Source organism: Xiphophorus couchianus, chromosome 4, assembly GCF_001444195.1.
Source record: "Xiphophorus couchianus chromosome 4, X_couchianus-1.0, whole genome shotgun sequence".
NCBI classification, from domain to species: Eukaryota; Metazoa; Chordata; class Actinopteri; order Cyprinodontiformes; family Poeciliidae; genus Xiphophorus; species Xiphophorus couchianus.
The window spans coordinates 28,032,604-28,053,345 of NC_040231.1; the positions used below are offsets into that span (position 1 = coordinate 28,032,604).

The 20,742-nt window shown below is 39.3% G+C and overlaps 2 protein-coding genes across 2 annotated transcripts; one reads left to right on the top strand and one right to left on the bottom strand.

Moving 5' to 3' along the window:
- The first annotated feature begins 4,447 nt into the window (after nt 1-4,447).
- Nucleotides 4,448-12,035, top strand: LOC114143369 (gonadotropin-releasing hormone II receptor-like). Its single transcript, XM_028015315.1, has 4 exons — nt 4,448-4,572; nt 6,149-6,737; nt 9,922-10,126; nt 11,455-12,035. Exons 2-4 carry the CDS (start codon nt 6,189-6,191, stop codon nt 11,967-11,969), a joined length of 1,269 nt encoding a protein of 422 aa, XP_027871116.1. The 5' UTR covers nt 4,448-4,572; nt 6,149-6,188; the 3' UTR covers nt 11,970-12,035.
- A 720-nt stretch (nt 12,036-12,755) lies between these two features.
- wdr93 (WD repeat domain 93) lies at nt 12,756-20,350 on the bottom strand. Its single transcript, XM_028015309.1, has 16 exons — nt 20,239-20,350; nt 19,931-20,020; nt 19,505-19,706; nt 18,911-18,975; nt 18,712-18,790; nt 18,548-18,633; nt 17,753-17,837; nt 17,483-17,609; nt 17,223-17,284; nt 16,295-16,384; nt 16,066-16,197; nt 14,940-15,147; nt 14,789-14,849; nt 14,525-14,681; nt 14,286-14,454; nt 12,756-13,101 (listed from the first exon to the last, which is right to left on the bottom strand). Exons 1-16 carry the CDS (start codon nt 20,254-20,256, stop codon nt 12,978-12,980), a joined length of 1,755 nt encoding a protein of 584 aa, XP_027871110.1. The 5' UTR covers nt 20,257-20,350; the 3' UTR covers nt 12,756-12,977.
- Between the last annotated feature and the right edge of the window lie 392 nt (nt 20,351-20,742).

Consider the following 20,742-nt stretch of genomic DNA (forward strand, 5'->3'; position numbering starts at 1 on the left):
ACCTAGATCCAACAAAAAAAAATTATATTTTAATTTTGGGTGGACACAGCCATGTCTTGGTTGGTTTGCAGTTGTGTTCTGCTCTTTTTCATTTGATGGACTGACCAGAACTACAAGATGTTGAAATATTGGGCTCCGCTCTGTGCTTTCGCCCTGACCTGTCTGCTGTGCTCCTCCATGATGCCGTTTCCTCACGGATGCTCTCTAACAAACCTCGGAGGCCTTCGCAGAACATCGGGATTTATAATCAGATTCCATTACACCCGGGTGGATCCTATTTACTAATCAGCAAACATCTAAAGGCAGTTTTGGGCAATTTCAGAGTAAAGGAGGGCCAAATACAAATACACGCCACACTTATCAGATTTTTTTTTTTTTTTTGCTTGTAAGTGAAATGTTGTAATTTCTCTTACATTTAAAAACTTAAAACGTCTTTGTTTTTGTCAGCAGATGCTGTATTTGAATCTCTCTAACCGTCTTTTCCGGGTTTTTGCACCACTAATTTGATTTCACGTTGATTTTGTGAAATCTCCCTGGTTCAACAAAAGTACAGATAAAATCCATGGTGGGATGGTGTTTTTCTTTCTTTTTTTAAAAATCTTTTCTCATTAATTGTATATTTATTTTCTTAATTTTTTACCAAGGAATTTGTGTTACGTTTTAACTGATCCAAATGGTCCTGTAACCGGACGGAGAACAGAGGGAAGTGCTCCTGCTCTGAACGGTGACCCGTTAAAACGCTCCTCTCTAATTAGTTAAAAGCCAGGCTGCTCGCCCGTCTCAAACGGGAACAGGTGCTGGTAAACCCGATATGTCGGATTCACCGGCTTCACCTGACTGCATTTCCGTGGAAAGCTCAGAATGCGGAGGAAATAACAAACAGCGTTGGTGCTCATGCAGGCAAAAACCGTCTTCAGTGCAGATCAGCAGGAGCGTCGCTGTGGAAACCAAACTATTTTTATGCCCACAGCTCGAACTCACACAAGCGCAGGTCGGAAATCTGAGTATCAAATAAAAAAACGTTCAGTAGTTTTTAAATAGGTTTTAAATAGAGGGAAATACTTCAATCCGTTGCTTCTTGTGATGTTGATTATGACTTACAAATAACAAGAAATAATACAAAAGAAAGGAAGTTTAGTGCTCGGAAGTTAGAATGTTTCATACAATCAGTAAACAAGATGTTTTAAGCAGAAATAAATGTCCGCCTTCTGAGAACTATGTTCATGTCTATGAATACTCGACATGGTGGGTCGACACCCCAAACCATCACTGGCTGGAAACCTCTGACTTTACTTCAAGCAACAAGGATTCAACAAATGAAATGCAAACTTTACCTTCATCTAATAACTTTGGACCACTAGGCAACAGTCCAGTTTCTTTTTCTCCTTAGCTAAGGACAAAAAGAACCAGATGGAACCGCTTCTGACTTTATCCGTGGTTCAGCGTTTGCTCGACACAAGGAACGTGACTTTTGCAGCCCATGTGTCGAACCCGTCTGGCTTTAGTGGCTTTAGTGGCTCTTGGCGCTCCGACTCCGGCCTCAGTCCATTTCCGGAGAAGTTCCCCCAAATTCTCCAAGGGATTTTTTTGCTCTACAATCTCCTCTCAAGGCTGCTGTTTTTCTTCCACTCAACTTTCCATGAATAACTTTTTCAGGATGTTCCAATTTTCTGAGACGTATCATTTTAACATTTTTTAATATATGTAGCGAAGATGCAGATAATACAGGTTTGCTATAATCAAAATGACAAGTATTGAAAGCTTAAAAGGGTTCACTCCCTGTGTAATGAATCTCCATAAAACTTCAAAACCATTACATTTTTTTCACAATCTTCCATTTTCTAATTTTATTCTATTCTTTTTCACTTTCCATGATGTATGTCCTATGGTGGTTGGTAATTTGCAAATAATAATTTTTTTTTTTTTAAATTACGCTCCATGAACTTATCGAATGTCATAGCAGAAAACTAAGTTCTGTCCTGTTGGTAAAGAGGGCAACAAATTGTTAAGGTACTAAAGTTTGTTTGCTTTTTAAAAGCCTGAGTGTGCTGTAGAGTATTGTGTTTCATTCATGGTTTACTGGATGAATGAAGCCGGAAGAAAATGGCAAACAGAATATCCTGTTTGGGTCAGCGTGTTCTTTTCCTTCCTGGCTGAGATTTGGCCATCATTTAATCAAAAACAAATCCATCTCTCAACAGATCCTGCCGGAAAGGATGGGAGAGGAAAAACGAGACCGAATATTGTTCCCACAGCTCTTTCAAAGAGACTAATAATCTGCAAGTGATTTAACGATGCTGTTTAAAAAAACAAAATAAAACAAAAATCTGGTGATTTATTGTTACTTTTCTTAAATGAACAGTCTAGAATTTGATTTTACTGCGCCGTCATACTCAGTGTTTTAATGTACTGAGCGTAATTAAATGAAACGCATTAATTTAGCTAATGTCAGCAAGTTCATTACCAAAGAAATGAGTAAACCAAATATAAAACCATATCTAAAGGGGAAAAGATCTCCACTCCAGCGATTAACATTGGCAGGTTTACAAGTGTATTTATTTTAAAGGCGTTTTAATGTGAACGATGAATATGAAAGTACAAAAATAAAACGAGTTGGTGTAAAATGTTGAGAACGTTTTATCCGTGATTTATCTAAAATAAAACCACCCTCTTAAATAGTAACGACGGGATACAAGTTTACGAGTTATTACTCCCAAGAGAAACAACAACTTTATCTTTTGGTAGCTACAATTGCCAGTGTGTCGCCGCAAGCACTGCCACCTGGCGGGCGCCAGGTGTAAGTTCGTCAAATAATTCTTCATCGCTAGTCAGCCCCTTGGACAAATCTTCCCTCCGATAGCATGAAACCGGTACAAGAAAAGATGGCTGGATCAAATAACAACAATAGATTATTATTTTTGTGAAAATTCTGAACTACTGACAGCATACAGACGATGAGCTAAGAAGAGTAGATAGAAGGACAGGAGCAAGCTGACAGAAGATACTGAGAAGCAAGGAAAAAACTTTAATTTTTCATTACACTGGATAATGTCAAAAATGGGTCTACATGTTGCTTTCTTATATAGCCTACAATGTAAAGTTACATGCAACTGGAAAGCTGCATGCAATAAATGGCTGAAGCAAATTATTTAAATAAACATTACTTCTATTTGCTAAATGCTTGAGTAAATATAGTTTCACACGACTTTACTCAAAGTCAAAAAATGATGTCCAGATATTAATATTATAGCTTTTAAAGCTTTTGAAGGTAATCCACAGAGTTTATTTTAGTCGTGCGCTTTTCGGACCACACTGCTTTCTTGTAAAATAATAATAGCAATAAGAAAAAAAAAATCAATTTAGATATCAGGAAAAGAATTATGGACTTGGTTCACTTTTGGGTCCAATTTGCAGATGCAAAGATGAGAAATGTTTATGTCTGCTTGCTAGAGTCCAGTTTGTGTCAGGTGAAGAAGAGTTGTACTTACTGAAACAGAAATAAAACAAGGCACTTTGGTCGTTTTTGTTGATTTATCAAACAAAAGCATAAAGGAATAAAAATGTGTGACATTAGAAAAACAACAAGAGCACAACCCTGAATAACAGCATCCTCTGAATAAAGTGCTAACAGACTCCGCCGTGCCCCTCGGACGGCTGACGTTCCTCAGACAGAACAGAGTGCAGACAAGGAATGTGTTTGGGATAAAAAGGAACGTGGATTTAATTCATCTCTGTCACATCTCCTTGAACTAAACGAGGATATCACCATGGAAACAGGCCGCAGTAATTAAGCTTTGCTCAGACATGTTTATGAGATATCATTGAACACTTGTGTTTCCTGCCACAGATTGGGAACAAAAAGCAAAAAAATAAAACTTGACGAGATATTCATGCTGGTGCGATGTTTTTGAAAATGAAGTCGCCTCGCTTAAATTTCCAGAGGGATGAAAAACGTGTGACAACCACTCCGATTTCCTTTTTTCTGAAAGAAGTGCATCATAAAAACCTGTATTTATGTTTGAGGGGGGAAAAAAAACTTTTAAGGTGGAATATGTAAAAGAAGCAAGATCAATTTTGGAAGTCAGCCATCACTTAAATATGTGATATACAATCTCTGGAGGGGGTCCAACATATTTTCTGTGATATTTTCAAAAGGAAAGTTAGGAGGAAGTGATATTATTGACTTAAAAGTCCTAATGGCTGCAAAAAATATATATTTAAAGCTGCTGTAAAGATTAACATGAAACCCACAGGGGGAAAAAATGACAAGTTAAGACAATAACCTCTATTGCTTTCCTTTTAAACCAGCTACATTTGTTGCTCCCCATTCAGTATAAAAGGATTTATCCACCAGTACAAGAGAGAGAGAGAGAGAAAGAGAGAGAGAGTTAATGTGAGGAGCTGGCGTTAAGACCACTCCTCCGTAGGTGAAGCAGCTCTGATGATGGATGGATGTTCAGATAAAGGTGCAGCAGAAGCTGCAGAGGAGCTCACAGTGACCCGCTGCGGTCGTTAGCATGTCCTTCCTCACAGATTTCCAAACATTCCCGTTCCTCACAGCCTCCGTCCACGGTAAGCTTAAGTTTTATTTCCCCTTTTTGATATTTTATTTCTGTTTGGGGATAGATTACAAAATTGCATTCTGTGCCATAAGCATTTTCGTCTCTCTTCTCATTTGCTTCAAGATTAGAAATGCTAAAAATGATCGACAGAAGTGTTTCCTCTGTCAGGAATTTCCTGGCGGATGAGCAATAAAATGCCATCTGTGGAGAGAGTCAGCGGTCGGTAATTGGGTGTGGGAGTACAGAAGTGGAAAGAAAATATCTTCAGGACATTAAATGTTACACATGTAGTCTGAACTGTATGTCTGCATCCATGTAGATATTAGAGTCTGGCTGCAGTGATATGTTTGTACGTCTACATGTAGTAATGTAGAGAGGGATAATGTTACTGTTCAAAATAAAGCAGCCCAGTTGTTTAAAATCACCAGAGGCAAAAATGAGTTAGCATTAGTCCGGCTCTGAAATATCTGATGTATTTTTTCTTTTTTTTTTATGTTTATGGAATTAAAAAAAAATGATTTCATGATACAAGTTCTCGATTTTATGCAGGAAAATACGCAGATGCTGAATGTCACCTGTTCTCTAAGAGCCATTAAGCTCACAGTATTATTTAGAACAAATTTATGCAACTCGTCAACACAAAGTAATATGTGATTTTGGAGCTGAAGGAAAACGAAACATCGTTCTCAAAACGCTTGATGAAAAACTAAAATCTAGACCAGGGGTGGGCAACTCCAGGCCTCGAGGGCCGGTCTCCTGCAACTTTTAGATGTATCTCTACTTCAACACACCTGAGTCAAATAATGAGGTCATTAGCAGGACTCTGGAGAACCTGGCTGCACTTAGGAGGTGAGTCAGCTGTTGGATCCAAGAGTGTTTCAAGGGAGACATCTAAGAGTAGCAGGACACCGGCCCTCGAGGACCAGGATTGCCCACCCCTGATCTAGACAGTGTGGCATGCATGTGTACTCAGATCAATAAAGCAATTACATAAAACCTCTTGGAGTGCGTGTTCCCACCTGATTAGGTTTTTCTCCATGTTACACATGTCAGTTTCATAAACACGTCTGTGTGGAAAATTATTTTTTTATCTCGCTTATTTTTCCAATTAATAAAGTTATTGAAATAATTTTTGATCCATTCCAATCGGCTTTTTAAAATTTCACATGCTCAACAAAATTGGCGTGACGCGTATCTAAGTTGTTCACTCATGTAAGAGCAGGTTTGTGATTAAAGCACAAACGTCCATCTGTTCCAACAAAGCGGCGTGCCAGCCCTTCCCCTGACAACCACGGCTAAGCTGCTGGCAACAACTGTCACACGGTGAAGAGGCTGCGGTCAGTCAATGACTACATTAGTTGGTGATTATTTTGATAATCTGTTAATCACAATTAATCACGATTAATTGTGACTAATAATCACGATTAATCGTTTCAGTAATAATTCTATTTAGAAGCTAAGCTCTGTTTCCATGGTGATATCCTCATGGCATGTTTGTAGCTTTGTGTGGACAAGCGGTGGCCACTTCCTGCTCCTCCATTGCCACCTGTGCTGAATCCCTTTTTTTTTTATCCTTCTCATTGCAGACAACGGGCAAAATGCTTCCTCCTCCCAAACGTGCAGGAAATGAACGCCATTCCGTGTGAGTCCGCAGTGACCATGCGTGACCCGGTGGCGGACCCCCATGTCAACGTCACCTCCAACTGCTCTTTGGCCGCCTCCAACCTGACAGCCGTGGCGGACGTCCCGCAGCTCCCCACCTTCACCACAGCGGCCAAAGTAAGAGTCATCATCACGTTCGTCCTGTGCGGCGCGTCGGCCTTCTGCAACCTGGCCGTGCTGTGGGCGGCGCACAGGGACGGGAAGCGGAAATCCCACGTCAGGGTGCTGATCGTCAACCTGACCGTGGCCGATCTGCTGGTGACCTTCGTGGTGATGCCCGTGGACGCGGCGTGGAACATCACCGTCCAGTGGCTCGCGGGGGACTTTGCGTGCAGGCTGCTGATGTTTCTGAAGCTGCTGGCCATGTACTCCTGCGCTTTCGTCACCGTGGTGATCAGCCTGGACAGGCAGGCCGCCATCCTCAACCCTCTGGCGATCAACAAGGCCCGGATGAGGAACAGGATCATGCTGGCGGTGGCGTGGGGTGTGAGTGTGGCGCTTTCGATCCCTCAGGTAAGGTCAGTCGTGCTTGGAAGGCAACATGACCAAAAGGCCAGGTCTGATGTCGGCGCTCGTATATTTCTAGACGTACCGTTTAGTTACTTCGCTCTCAGAAAGCCAAATGTGCCTATGCTGCATGCAGGGCAGGAACTATCGATTATTTTAGTAACCGATTATTCAGCTGATTAACTGATTAATTGAATGAAGGAAAAATTGGCCCGTTCTGCAGATTTTTCTTTCAACCACTTAAGGCTTTTTTTAAATGTAAAATATTAGAAATACATTACAAGAACCAACCGTCTCAGAGACAGTTTCTATCCGATAGCAATAACAAAACTAAATGCAATCAAAAACAACCATTAATCATCATAAATGATGTATGTGAGAATGTGGCTGTTCTTATTTATTAGTTTTTTTTGTTTGTTTTTTTTTTTTTTTTTTTTTTACCAGTTAATTCTTACATTGTGTGTGAATTGTGAGACAGTTATTTTTTGTTTTTAAGCATATTCACTGACTGATGGCACCTTTTAAATTTCGTTGTCCTTGTGACAATGACAATAAAGATTTATCCATCTATCTATTATCTATCTATCTAAAGATGCAAATAAACAAATAGTCCAGCATCTTTAAAAAAAAATGCAATAACATAGCATTCCTTTAGTGTACGCTTCTGATCATTAGCAGATTAATTGATTCATTTTTGCATTTTGCAATTAATAATTGGATAGCAAAATGTGCTTTACAGGAGATTTTGTATTTTATAGAATTTGAACAAGATAACAACACAACAGGTCTACTTGAGGAGTTCTGGGTAAAAAATATTTACAGACAACATTTTAAATGTTAAATGCAAACGTACATATGTTTTATACAGTTTTGGCTTAATGACTGATTTGAGTGTGTTGTTCTTTCAGCAAACGTCTTTCTTTGAATCTTCATAGTGTGGCTAACGATTAATCTAAATTAGTTGATAATTATTTCAATAATTAATCATTTCAGGCCTATGTGCATGTGATTGAATGATTTCCATTTGAGCTAATCTTTAACCACCTTCTAACTACCAAACCAACTGTTGAAAAAGCTTCTTTTTTTCTTTGCGCAAACCTCAATCCATTTTACAGAACTTCAACAGAGATTTTATATAACAGAACAACACAAAGTAGCATGCAGCAAAAGGGAAACAGTTTTCAAAGGTTGCAACTAAAATGGGAAAAGCGTGGGGGGAAGTTTGTAAACGAGACGGGCACATCCAGAAACGTCCTTTCTTTTCGACGCTCTTCCACAAAGGCCATAGCCGTATGGGACATGACTTAAACCCGCCACGTAGTTTGGAATCAGGCTCCATATTTAAATGAGCTGAATACAAATGCATGCCACACCTTTCAGATCGTTATTTGAAAAAATGCTCCAAAAACACGTCACCATTTCACCACGCTGAAGTTGCGCGCAACTTTGTGTTGTTCTGGCGCATAAAATCTAAATGAAAAAACTGCCCTTTTCAAGGCAACACAAATCAGTTTCAGTTCTATTATTTTAGGCATCAAGAAAGTGAAACCACTAGAGAAGGCATTAAAGATATAGAGGATAATATATTTTAGAGTTTTATAATAAACTAATGGGAGAATAAATACAAAAACTGCCGATTAGCTCACAATACAAATACTAGCGTGTAGAGCAGGAATGAGAAGGATTGTTCTGGAGTAAAATAACAGATATGGAAGTTGCGAATCTTAATGAAGTTGGATTCCTTACGATGTTCACTCTTGAGGTCAAATGATGTCACTCTGAACAGAAGATCCCCAAAGTCACAGAAACATCATATCATGCTCCAGTTAGCATGTGAAATATCAGAGCTTATGACTGCCAAAAAAGGAAAAAAAGACAACAACAAAAACCCTGAAGATATTTGGCCTTTTGAAAGTTGAGAATCTTTTTTTTTTGAAATGACATGTCAGCACAACCTGGACCGACAAAATCTCAATCTGAATAAACTACAAGATCTTGGAACAGTTTCCTTTGAGCAGACGTCACAGAAGCAGAAATCTTTAGCCAGCATATCAACACAAACTTCTCATTTAAAGTCAAGCGTTGTGTTTGATTTTGTAGTGATATTCTCTGAAGATATCTTCAGAGTTATACATAAACAATGTTCCAAATCTCTATTGCTTAGAAGCGATAAAGTACAAAAATAAGTAAATAAAAAATCGACCAAAAATCCCCCCAAACTGTTCTGGTCAACTTGCTGACTAGTTCTGTTTAGAAAAGTATATTCCTGTGTCACCAGGAAATCTGTCTGAGTTTAAACTATTTGGGCAGAAATGTCAGTCTCTAGATGTATAAATCGGACAGAAACAGACATCAAAACACAGCGAAAGGTGGATTCAGTATTAAGTCATGGGAGGCTGAAATCACCCTGAGCTGCTCAGTGTTTGCTTGTCAAAAAAAACACACAAAAAAAGAAGACCTCTCACATTTAATCCCAATAAAATATATCAACTTATGTTGTCAAAAAAAAGATGAAAGGCATGAATAAATCTACGGGATACTGTAAAATGTTCATTCCTGAGTTTTTATGAGGTAAATAAACCAAACCACGGCCTCTCCCAATTTTATGGCTGGTATGATTCAGAGGGAGGAACAAAGGGGTGTTAGACTGCCGTAAGATTATGCTATGAGAAAGAGAGGAAAGTTGCACCCTGCTACTTTTCCCACACAGATTCACCCTGGCAGTGGAGATTTCACAGCAGTGACTGTTAGCATAAATCCTTGGGTTGCACCACGTTTCCATTTAGCCTTGTGAAAAGAAGACAAAAAGTGAAGCGAAGTGTGTCACGGGCGATGGAGTGGGAAAACGATCTGTCACAGAGAAACAAATCATTTAAGAAGACATTGATCCGTGTTGGACTTGGCAGCAGATTTCAGTACGAGCTGCAACTATTTTACACAGCAGTTATGGGAGCTCCTGTCAATCCACACCACCTTTGAGCTTCTCGGTGAGACAGATCACGCTCCTGTTTGCCCAGGCGAAGCATGTGAACATAAGATAAGATAAATCTTTATTGTCATTGTCACAAGAACAACAAAATTCATAACTCACATAACAGTGAGTTATGAAGCTATGAAGTTAGAAAACAATTTTTAAAAATATAATGCCAGACTGGTCATTTCAACGGACTAAAATGGCTTTCCTCCTCAGATCTTCCTGTTTCACAACGTGACCATCGTCCATCCTGAGAAGTTCACCCAGTGCACCACGCGGGGAAGCTTCGCCACGCGTTGGCACGAGACGGCCTACAACATGTTCACCTTTTCCTGCCTGTTCCTGCTGCCGCTGGTCATCATGATCACCTGCTACGCCAGGATCTTCCATGAGATCTCCAAACGACTGGAAAAGGACAACCGTAAGTCTGAACTTGCGTGAATCGGTTCGCCTCGCTACGTTCCAAAAAAAAAAGAAAGATAGCACCAACGACTCTGACACGGTCTAGCATGAAACAGATGAGTTCATCTGAGGAGATGTGGAGCAGCCGAGGAAGAACGTAAGCATGAAAACTGAGGGAGGGAGACTGTTAACACAGACGGAGCTGAACTTAGGCCACGATCCACTTCCCAGTCGGAAAGGTCAACTGGAACGCCCTCCCAAGTCAGGGAGCAACTCCGACTAATCCCAATTACGACTTGTAAGGCACAGTTGGCTGCTCCTCGCATAAACAGTCGTAGCGAAACGTGGCGGAGACTTCTTTATTTTACGGAATATACGGGAGCGAAATGACTGGAAGCAAAGCTTAGAATTATCTTCGTGAGCGGTACTGCAAGTAACGATTATGGGCGTCGCCGTGCTGAAATTCTGACTTATCGACTAGAATGCCGTGACCTCGGGTCTGACATCAAACCCAGCTCCGAGTTATGACATGCCAGCCAACTGGAATGCAGCATAAAACTCAAAAGGAGCTACAAACAGAGGGGAGGTGACTAACGCAGCTTTAGGAAAATCTATTTAATTGCACTAAAAACAGAGCACCGAAAGAAATGAACTAAAATGGCAACATCTTTCTAACAATAATGAACAGAAAAATTAACTGAATATGACATATAGAACATAAATGAACAAGGAAAATGATCCAAACCCAAACAACCACAATCCTAATAAACAGAGACTGGATACAAATGACCTGTTTTTATTCTCTAACTTACTTGATGGGTAAGATGAATAGTTTCACGAGGTTTTGTTCATGTAGAGCAGCAGAGAGCAAGGAGGGGTGTACATGAGCCTGATTAACAACACTAACGCCCTCCTCCTGGCTCTGATTGGTTGCTTCTAGCTGGCACTGGGAGCACTGGGAGAAGGAAGAGGAGCTCGAATTTTTCTTTTTTTTTTGCAGATTATCTGTTTTATGACTGGGCGATTATTGTGTACGGACAGTTATAACAAATATGGGGGGGAAAAACCATTGTTTATAAAAGTTACACATTCCCTTTGCAGCTTTGAGGCCTCAACTTTGAACTGGTTTGTTGCTGAAAATGTGCTGCATAAATAAAATTACCTTAGTTTACATCTACAAAGTGTGGCCTGCTTCCTGTAGCTCTCATTTCATCACTTCACCAATCTTGAAATAACCTTATGTCCTGCTCATAGAACAAACAATCATACTTTTATTTGTTCAACAAATCTTAAACCACAGTAAACCTGTCTGTCTCATTCTAAATATCAAGTCTCGTCTCTCCCCAGTGCCCACCAGCGGAGTACGTCTGAGGTGCTCCAAAAACAACATCCCTAAGGCCCGGATGAGAACGTTAAAAATGAGCGTCGTCATCGTCTCGTCTTTCATCGTCTGCTGGACTCCGTACTACCTGCTGGGCCTCTGGTACTGGTTCTTTCCTGACCACCTGGAGGACAAGGTGTCCCACTCGCTGACCCACATTCTGTTCATCTTCGGGCTGGTAAACGCCTGCCTGGACCCGCTAATCTACGGCCTGTTCACCATCCACTTCAGGAAGGGGCTCCGGAGGTACTACCCCAACGTCGCCTCTGCCGGCGACGCGGAAAACACTACCGTCTTAACCGGATCGTTCACGTCTCCGGCCCTCTCGCTGTCCCTGAGGAGAGAGTTGAGGCGCCTCAGTCAGGAAAAGCTGGTGCTTTGCGGCGACGGCCACAGGAAAGCAGAGCCTCCCTCGCTAAGCAGCAGCTTTCTGGCAGAGGACAGAGATGTCCAGCAGTCCAGTCCCGAGAGCATCTTGTGAGAAACATGATGAAAAGCTGGGCGATAAATCGATTTGATCAATTAAGTCACATTTTTGCTTTTTGAAGACTGGACTTTTTTCTTTTTTTTTTTCCACCAATGCACTCGTTGGGTTTCTATAGTTCAAAGTGATGTCGGCGCCATCTTGTTTTGGCAGCTTCTATTTATTTGGACTTTGAATTCAGGTCAACTCTACGACAAAATACAAAGGTCAAGCGAAAATGTATTTTTTTTAACGAGAATAAAGTGTTAAGTTTACAGGAATATAGTCGTAGTTATAAGAAAATAAAGGCGAAATCATACAAGAATAAAGTCTTAAAATTATCAGAACAAAGTTACAATATTAGGATAACAAAGCCGTCATTTTGCGAGTACTCCACCACAAAAATCAACAAAAAAATGTATTGAGGCTGTTTCTTACTGAGTGACTTTTTTCTCGTAATTTTAAGATGTTTTTCTGGTAAAACTGCATCTTTATTCTGGCAATATTATTCTGCTATCTTCTCTTAAATTAGACAAGCAGTCTCGTAGCCTGGCCATAGCACTCCGTCATTCAACTCGCAGAAAGAATGACTGAAATAAAAGCCACTTTTTGACAATATTTTCTGTCATTTGTGATTTCTTTTTGTAGAAAAGAGAGCACAGAAGAAACATCTAACAAAATCAGAAATTGAATCTTGCATGAATAAAAAAAAAAAAAAATCAGTTTTTATTTTTAAGCCGCATCGCCCAGCCCTGATACTAAACGTGAAGCAAAGGTTCGGGAATGCAATCCTTTTTTTTTTTTCAGCCGTATTATTCTTAAAAGAGACGTTTTATGAAAGCGAGCATCGTTTTGTAAATTCTAATCTGTCAGCAGCTACAAATGAAACGCATCCTCTGTGTCTGATTCAGACTAGCTGCTGGCTCCTGTGCTGCTACTGAGTTGAAACAAGTGCTGAGAACAGAGAAACAAAAGTAGGTGGCTTTGAAGGAACAAAAATATCATATTTCATATCCTATCAGTGACTCATTTGTTGAGATTCTTCTGATGTTTGCGGCTCCGACGTGTGCGCTGCAACGCCGACGCGGTTTTCTGCATCTTTCCCCATGTTTGCTCAAGAGCTTTGTTCCTGTCATCCACAGATTGCGCTCTGCGTGGAAAAACAGGAGAAAGCAGTTACAGCGTAAATATGTGATACTGTTTGTTCCAATTCGTTCTGGGAATAAAATCTGTAAACATTTGTATATACATATGTGTATGTAGAGAGTTGTGATGCAATGTTTGCCCCTTTACGGAGTCCTTCTGGGGTTTTTTTTTGTCACACTTTAATGTTTCAGACCATCAAATGATTGTAAAATCAGACAAAGATAAACTAGACCAATACTTTTTCTTTCTTCGCTAAAATGTATTCAAACCGTTTTGACTCTATGTGAAGAAATCAGCTCCTTGTTAAACTGACCTGTTCAAAGTGACTTAAATAGCCCCTTTCAACATGAAGTAGGCTAAAAGATCTAAAGACAATCGACACATCTTTCTCCACTCTAAAAATAAATGAAGAGCAGACGAGAAACAAAGTCTACACACGACTTTGTTGAGGGTTATAAAGTCATTTTTAAGGCCTTGGGATTCCGTCAAATCACACGGAAAGTCATGATCCACAAAGAAACCAGAGAGCAGGGGTGAACCTTCAGACCGAAACGACTCTATAAGTACATCGACGTCTCACTCGTAAGGACAGACAGCATGCAAGCCTCACTTTCCGCACTAAAGTCAGAGTTTATGATGATTCTGTAATAAGAAAGAGAGACTGGGCAGAAATGGCACGCATAGGAGAGTCCTAAAGTTAAAACCACCAAAAAAAGAAAGAACCCAAAGGTCCCTCTCATGTTTGCCAAGAACATCTTGATGACTTTTGAGAAAACATTCTGTGGAGACAAACAAACTTTTTTTTTTTTTTGAAGGTGTTCATTCCATTACATCTGCCATAAATTTATGGAAGCAGGAGTTCTGCTTTCAGCCAGAAAATTCTGAATGGAAACGTCCAGCCGTCAAGTGAAGCTCAAACCCACTTTGGTTGTGCAGCAGGACAAATATTCAAACCACACCAGCAAACATGAAGGTTCAGGGGTGGCCTAGTCAAAAAACAAGAACTTCAGTCTTAAGAAGACGCTCCAAAGTTTTTAAATATAAACAGAGTGGACCACAATTACCAAGCAGCGATGATGTGAAATGTGGTAAAGTCACAAACGTCGGTCTTGTGAAAAACAGCAGAAAATGATTCCGTTTAGATCAAAGGTGGCAATCGACAAATCGGCTACTGTCTGGAGTCCTAACCTTTGCTCAAGATAGACGTTGCAGATTTCCTCCAGGGTACCATGGTGACGTGCTGTTGGCTGTCTGGGACAATCAATGTGAGGCTTAATGATGTCAGACTGACTGAAATAGAAGACAAAGAGCTGACTCTGGTTTCGCCTCTCCAACAAATCACTGGTTTCCTGGTCACCTGGGAGACAAATGAAAGCCTTTAGCTACAGGAATGACTTTTAGGCAATACGCAGGATCGTAATAATCACCTCGTATGAACAGCGCTCGCTGTTCGGCATTTAGCGTGTAAACGGGATTGTAGAGTGAAGCGGTTTGGTGGGATGTCGGAAGAGTCAGGTAGCACACGGTTTCTCTGCTGATGGCTTCTGTCAGGAACATGTTTCCACTTCTTTGCATGATAAGCGACTAGTTTGAGGAAGAAAAATAGAAGCAGTATATCGATACAGCAGTCCGGAATAATATTGGTTGAAAAATGATGCATTTTTGTCATCCAACAGATTATATGTTCCTACCACAGCCTGCAGGAAAGGCACAGGTATAGCAACAGTCGGGAGATCCCTGCTGTCTTTTGGTCTGTGATATTAAATAGAAAGTAAATGTGTCAACACAGCACGTTTATTTTGTTTCTGTAGGAAAATGTTAAATATGTAACATTTAGGTGACCTTTGGAAGAGCTGGATGGAGCTGGACCGCATGCCTTGTCCTGCAGTCACCATGTAAATTGCTCCGTTTTTACACGACGTCAGCATTCTGACCGGTTCTGTGCCCACAGTGACACAGTCCTGAGCTGGAACAGACCAGTTGTCAACAAACTGTATCCTGGAGAAGGCAATGGTTTCTCCTGGCACCAGAACAATTGAGACCGGGGCTCCTAATGGGAAGAAAAGACAAAGTAAGAATGAAATATTTTACTAACTACAGTCCCCAATCCTTACTTAAGACATAAACAAAACATTTACCACCTCTAGTCTATAACAAAATGTGAATTATCAGACCAAGAAACAAAACCTCTTGAGTCATTCAGAAAATATTAACCAGGGTAGGGTTAGGGTTATAGGATTAGGGGTTTTTTTTTTAACTGTAAAGGCCATCAAGTAAGTCAGTCAGTTAAAACTTACGGTGGAATACTAGGGCTAAACTACAAAATAAAAAATAACTAAAATTAAGAGAATATAGCCATAATATTATGAGAATACAGTGATAACATTATGAGAATAAACTCAAATGATAATAAAGTTTAAATAATACGAGAATAAAGTCATAGCATATTGAGAATAAAGTCATAATATTACAAGAATAAACATTATGACTTTATTCTCAAAATACTATGACTTTATTCTCTTAATATTATAGCTCTGTGCTCATGTGATTTATACTCCAAACATTATGACTTTAGTCTTGCGATTTTATGACTTCATTCTCATTATTTTCTTATTTTAATTTTTTCTTAGCATGGCTCTAATTTTCCGTCGTAAAAACTAAACAACCTCGATACAAAAATTCGATGACTGACAGCATCAACTGCTTTTCTGAAATTCAACAATAAGGCTTAAATCATGGCACATTTAACTAACAGAAATTTGTCACGTGTCAACAAAATGACAGACGTCTGAGTTTAGCTCTAAAGCTAAAGATGGCTGGATGTCCATGAATGTGCCATTGTGGCAACTTCACTTCCAATAAAACAGCTGCTCCTGAAAATGAGTACCTAAAAAATAACCCACAATTTTCTCCAGCATATCAGGTGAATAAATCATATGCTTAGAGATTCTCTGTAAGGTTTGCTCACCAGATTGTCTGTTCCAGATGCACACCATAGCATCCTTGAGCCCGAGAGCGATCAAGTAAGTACATCTGCTCACAGCCGAGCAGAGGATTTCCTTCGCATTTGGCCACAGCATTTCTGGCATGGGTGTCACATCTGCTTCAAAAATAAACAAACAAAAAAGAAGTGTTTGTTACAACAAGGCGTACTGATTCTGAATATTTAAAAATACATAAATAATTAGATGTTCTTCCTGATTTGTTCTTTGGGGGCTTTTGCAGCAAATACTGAAGGAGACTAGTGGATCCGCTCCACCACACAGCGACAGCCACAGGGAGTCCCGCTGAGAGAAAGGATATGTTCGCTTCAATTTGATGTTTTAATAACAGATGCATTCATGATCTTTTCTGGGGTTAGCTTTTGTAAATAGATGTGGATTTTTTTTTTCAGGATAGAATAACAATAAAAAGGTCTAAAATCATACATACATGCACTTCAACTAAATTGAAGGTAAATTTTCCTTAGCATGTTGCAGAGAACTGTCACGAGAACTGAGTGCTAACTAGCCCCGATGAAACAGGTTATCGTCTGAAGTTGCTTCACCGTCAACCCTATCCAAAAATGTTGGCACTTTTCTTAAAAGCTTGGTTCACATTAATAAACCAACTAATTTAAATAAACTTAGAGAGAGCAGTCAAATATTCAAATATTCTAAAAATAATGGCAGGTTGATTTAACAACAACAACAAAAAATGGAGGATGTTCAAATACAGGTCCTGTACATATTTTTCTTGGCTACTTTGCAACTTGCAATGGAAGATTTAGTGAGATTTTATTCCGGGTGGTTTTGTAGATATTTGACCTTGCATGTGTTTATTCATTTTTTGCTATTTAGTTTTGAAAAAATCCGTTGTAAATGCAAACTTGTGCATTCTTAAATCGATTATTAATATTAGCCCAATTTTACTTATCGGAACAATAACAACGTGTTCAAAATTCACTAACAACGGCCAACACCGACGTTAATGACTAATAATTGACAGAGACGCAAAAAGAATAGAACAGATAGGACATGACGTGCACAAAATGACGAATGCGTGTGAATGTCTCTCTTTTGTTTTGCATAAATCACAGTGTTCAGCTATTACAGAATGCAACAAAATACCCTTTGAATTCCAAACCTGGGTTTTCTGTACCGTCACCAGTTGGCCCATGGCAAGGCAGGAGAAAGTGCTGAGTGCAACTGGTGGAAGAGACAACGCAGAAAGGGACGATCGTTAGAGTCTCAAGACTTACAGCCCGATAAAAATGACACAAAAGCATAAAAAAAAGCTGCTTTTGCGCAGCAGCCTTTAAAATGTGTTTGTTTTAAATTTAAACCAGCCTTACAAAAGAGAGTAGCAGTCTGATTCTAATCGCATTAGCTTCGATCTATATGCACCTCGGGCTTTCATGTGTCTTCTTTGTTGTTGCAGCATCTGAACTGGAGGAGGGTTGTTCCTTGTGAAGGCGGCTGCTTCTGATTATATCGACAGTCAAACAGTGTGTCAGAAAGTCCAATGGCTTTCCTGCAAAGCAGCAAAGAACTTGTAAGATGTGCTTACATGTACTAATTAGTCTTTAATTAGTGTTTAAATCGCAAAAGTCCAAAAGAACAGATGTGGATCCAAGTTCTAATGAGTAAAAACATTTAAAAGATTTTTTTTTTTACCCGTTGGAAGTGTAGGTGGAGAGATTTTCATCATCAGTGTAAATGGAGACCATTTTATGTCCAATCCTTCGGTTAAATTTTCATCCTGAGGATTTGATAAAGTGTCTGAAAAGTGTGACTTCTTTTACCGATAAGTCACGTGGAGCCCATTCTACCAACGTCTCTAAAACAGTAGAAGGCTGATTTAGTAACAAAAAAACGGAGGATGTTCAAATACAGGCCCTATACCTATGTTTCTTGGATGCTTCATAGACCTTAGGCTATTCTAGAGTGACTTTTGCCTTTTCTGCATTAACCTGGAGTAAATTCTGACCCACACACTCATTAAGGGACTGCGACCATGACAGAAATATTAAGTTGTGCGTCACCTGCATAGAAATGGTGAGAGATTTCGCAGTGCTGCTCAGTTTAGGCCAGGAGGAGAACATTGGATGAAAACATCTCGGCAATAGAGCTCTGTGGAACCTCGTACAGAATCTCATCCACTAAAACCAATGCAGATGTTTTTGCTGCCTCGCTGTTAAGACATATTGTTTCCTTTAAACGTTTCACCAATGCTGTCTCAGTGATCAATAAGAACTGAAGAACTTCTTCTGTCTCTTGTACATACGGAGTAAATTTATTGATAAAGTGTCAGAAGAGCATTGGTTAGATATTGAGGTGTCCAGATTAGACTTTTTAAGAAGTTTAATAGTTGCTTTTCTCATGACAAAGGAGAATTACATACGTACTACGTATAAAGAGTTTGCAATATACCTAACATAGCCAAGGTCCCAACAGATCATTGGTCTTTACCTTTTTTTGTGATGACACCATCTCTAGCTCTCTCAGCCATAGCTCTACAGGAAACTGATAGACCTCTAGCCACACTACACCATTGCCTACAAAGATGTATGAAATCAGCAGTTTAATGTAAAGATCTAATCATATGTGTTCGTGCTATGAAAGAAGTTACTTACAGCTTACTGATGCAGCTCCATAATGCCCACCTTCATGTAGGTCAAATGTCAAAAAAATGCTTCTTACAGTGACATCTTCCTGTTTGACAAATGATTTATTCTTATTAACTTGGTTTTGCTTACATAGTATAAGGGAACTATGTCCTAAAAGAAGCTAGCAAACAACAAAGTGATATCTAGTTGGAAGTAATATACCCACCATTATGTTGATAATACTGAGAAGATGAATGTCGTCTGAGTGAAATCCAAACACTTTGGCAACACCTGGGGAATAGAACGCATAGATATTGACTGGTTTTTTTAAAGAGCTGGCTGTTTTCTATAGAAGAAAGCATTTTAAGACTCTTATTTAAATCAGTCAAGTTATATTTCTCAGTACATGTTAATCCTTGAGAAATATATTAATTTGACAAAAATGCTCTCCTACAGTGTCTTACAAAATTATAGTTGTTTTTTCATATTTTGTGATACTATAACACAAACTTCAATGCGATTTACAAACAGACCCAGATAAGGCATTGTAAGGGATTTTATTTCTAGGAACTAAACACAGATATAAACTCTCTTATCTGTAAAAAAAACCCATTGAAAACCCAGGTTCTGTTTACTTTCCGCTTTTGGAATGTGAACTTTCTGTTTGTTTATCACATCACATTGAAATATGTGTCAGTAATGCCAGAAAATAGAAAAATACTAAGAAGAGTGGATATTTTTTTTTCTGCAAGGTACAATAACTGATAAGGAGGAATGGAGATTTTAGCATTAGATTAGTGGCAGGTCTGAGGCATTCTACCCATGTCATCCACGGTCCCAAGCAGATAGGTCATCTCAGCTATTCTGGTCATCTGGATGAAGATCAATTCCAGCTGTGACTGAAGCCATTCCGCAACCCGGGTGAAAGAGGAAGCGCACCACACAGAGAGGCCCTGATTGTGAGCCAAGCCTAGAAATCTGCCGTCTGCTGTGCACGTCAGACAGTTGGTGTTCTCTGGAAGCTGGCGCAAAGGCACAATTGGAAAGTATTGAAAAGCTTGTTTAACTATGTCTAACAGAATAGAAAGCATGTCCTATTTGTCAGCTTTAAATGCCGCTTTAATAGAGATATTAGAACAAAAGTAAAAAAACTACATCTTTACGTGATTTGCTGTGTAATACAGATTATAGGGACGGTTTCAATCTTAATCAATAATATTGATTGTTGATTCATACTGTACTGTACCTGCGCCACACCGGTCAGTTCTAGAAAAGGGACCAGTACAGGCTCTGGTCTGGCGTCCTCTTTGCCAGCTCCTAGCATTTCCGCTGTATCCTAAGCATTCAGTACATAATAAAAATAACTATTCTTGCATTGTAGGTTTACACACACCGCATATTAAGCTAATTTACTTTTGACCCTAAGAAAAAAAAATAAAAAAAATCAAACTGAACAACTTGACAGGCTTCGAACATCATAGCAAAGGTTAAAGGCCGGAGATAATGAAGCTGTCTGTCATTATATAAATAATATAATGTCTTTATGAGTTTTACCTTTGTTTTTGGAAGCATTTTAAAACGAGTTCCCCGAATAGCGCCGTTGGGCAGTTGTCATGACAACCCGGGACAAGCAGAAGTCACGTGCCGGTTTATGACCGAGGCTGAGCACCCGGATGATAATGTTTACTATTTTGAGCAAAGACGTAACGTGTATTTCTCGAGCTGAATTTAGAGATGGGAATTTCGGCTCGTTTCTAAGATTCGGATCATTTGGCCGAAAGGGTCACCTAAAAAATTATTTTATTTGATAAACACAGTAAAAAAAAAAAAAAAAAAGTAAAAATAAAAATACGTATTTACTTTTTTCAATTCTTTCCCAACAATAAAATTTCACTTATTCAATAATGTTTAATCATTTAGACACGTAATGCGCATTTACCAAGTGGAATAATAGTAATACGTGGTTTTAAAAACAGTCTTACATGTAAAAATCTAGTTTTATTCAAGCCTTATGTCAATACTAGAACCACTTTTTTTTTTGGTCATTTGAGGTATGTC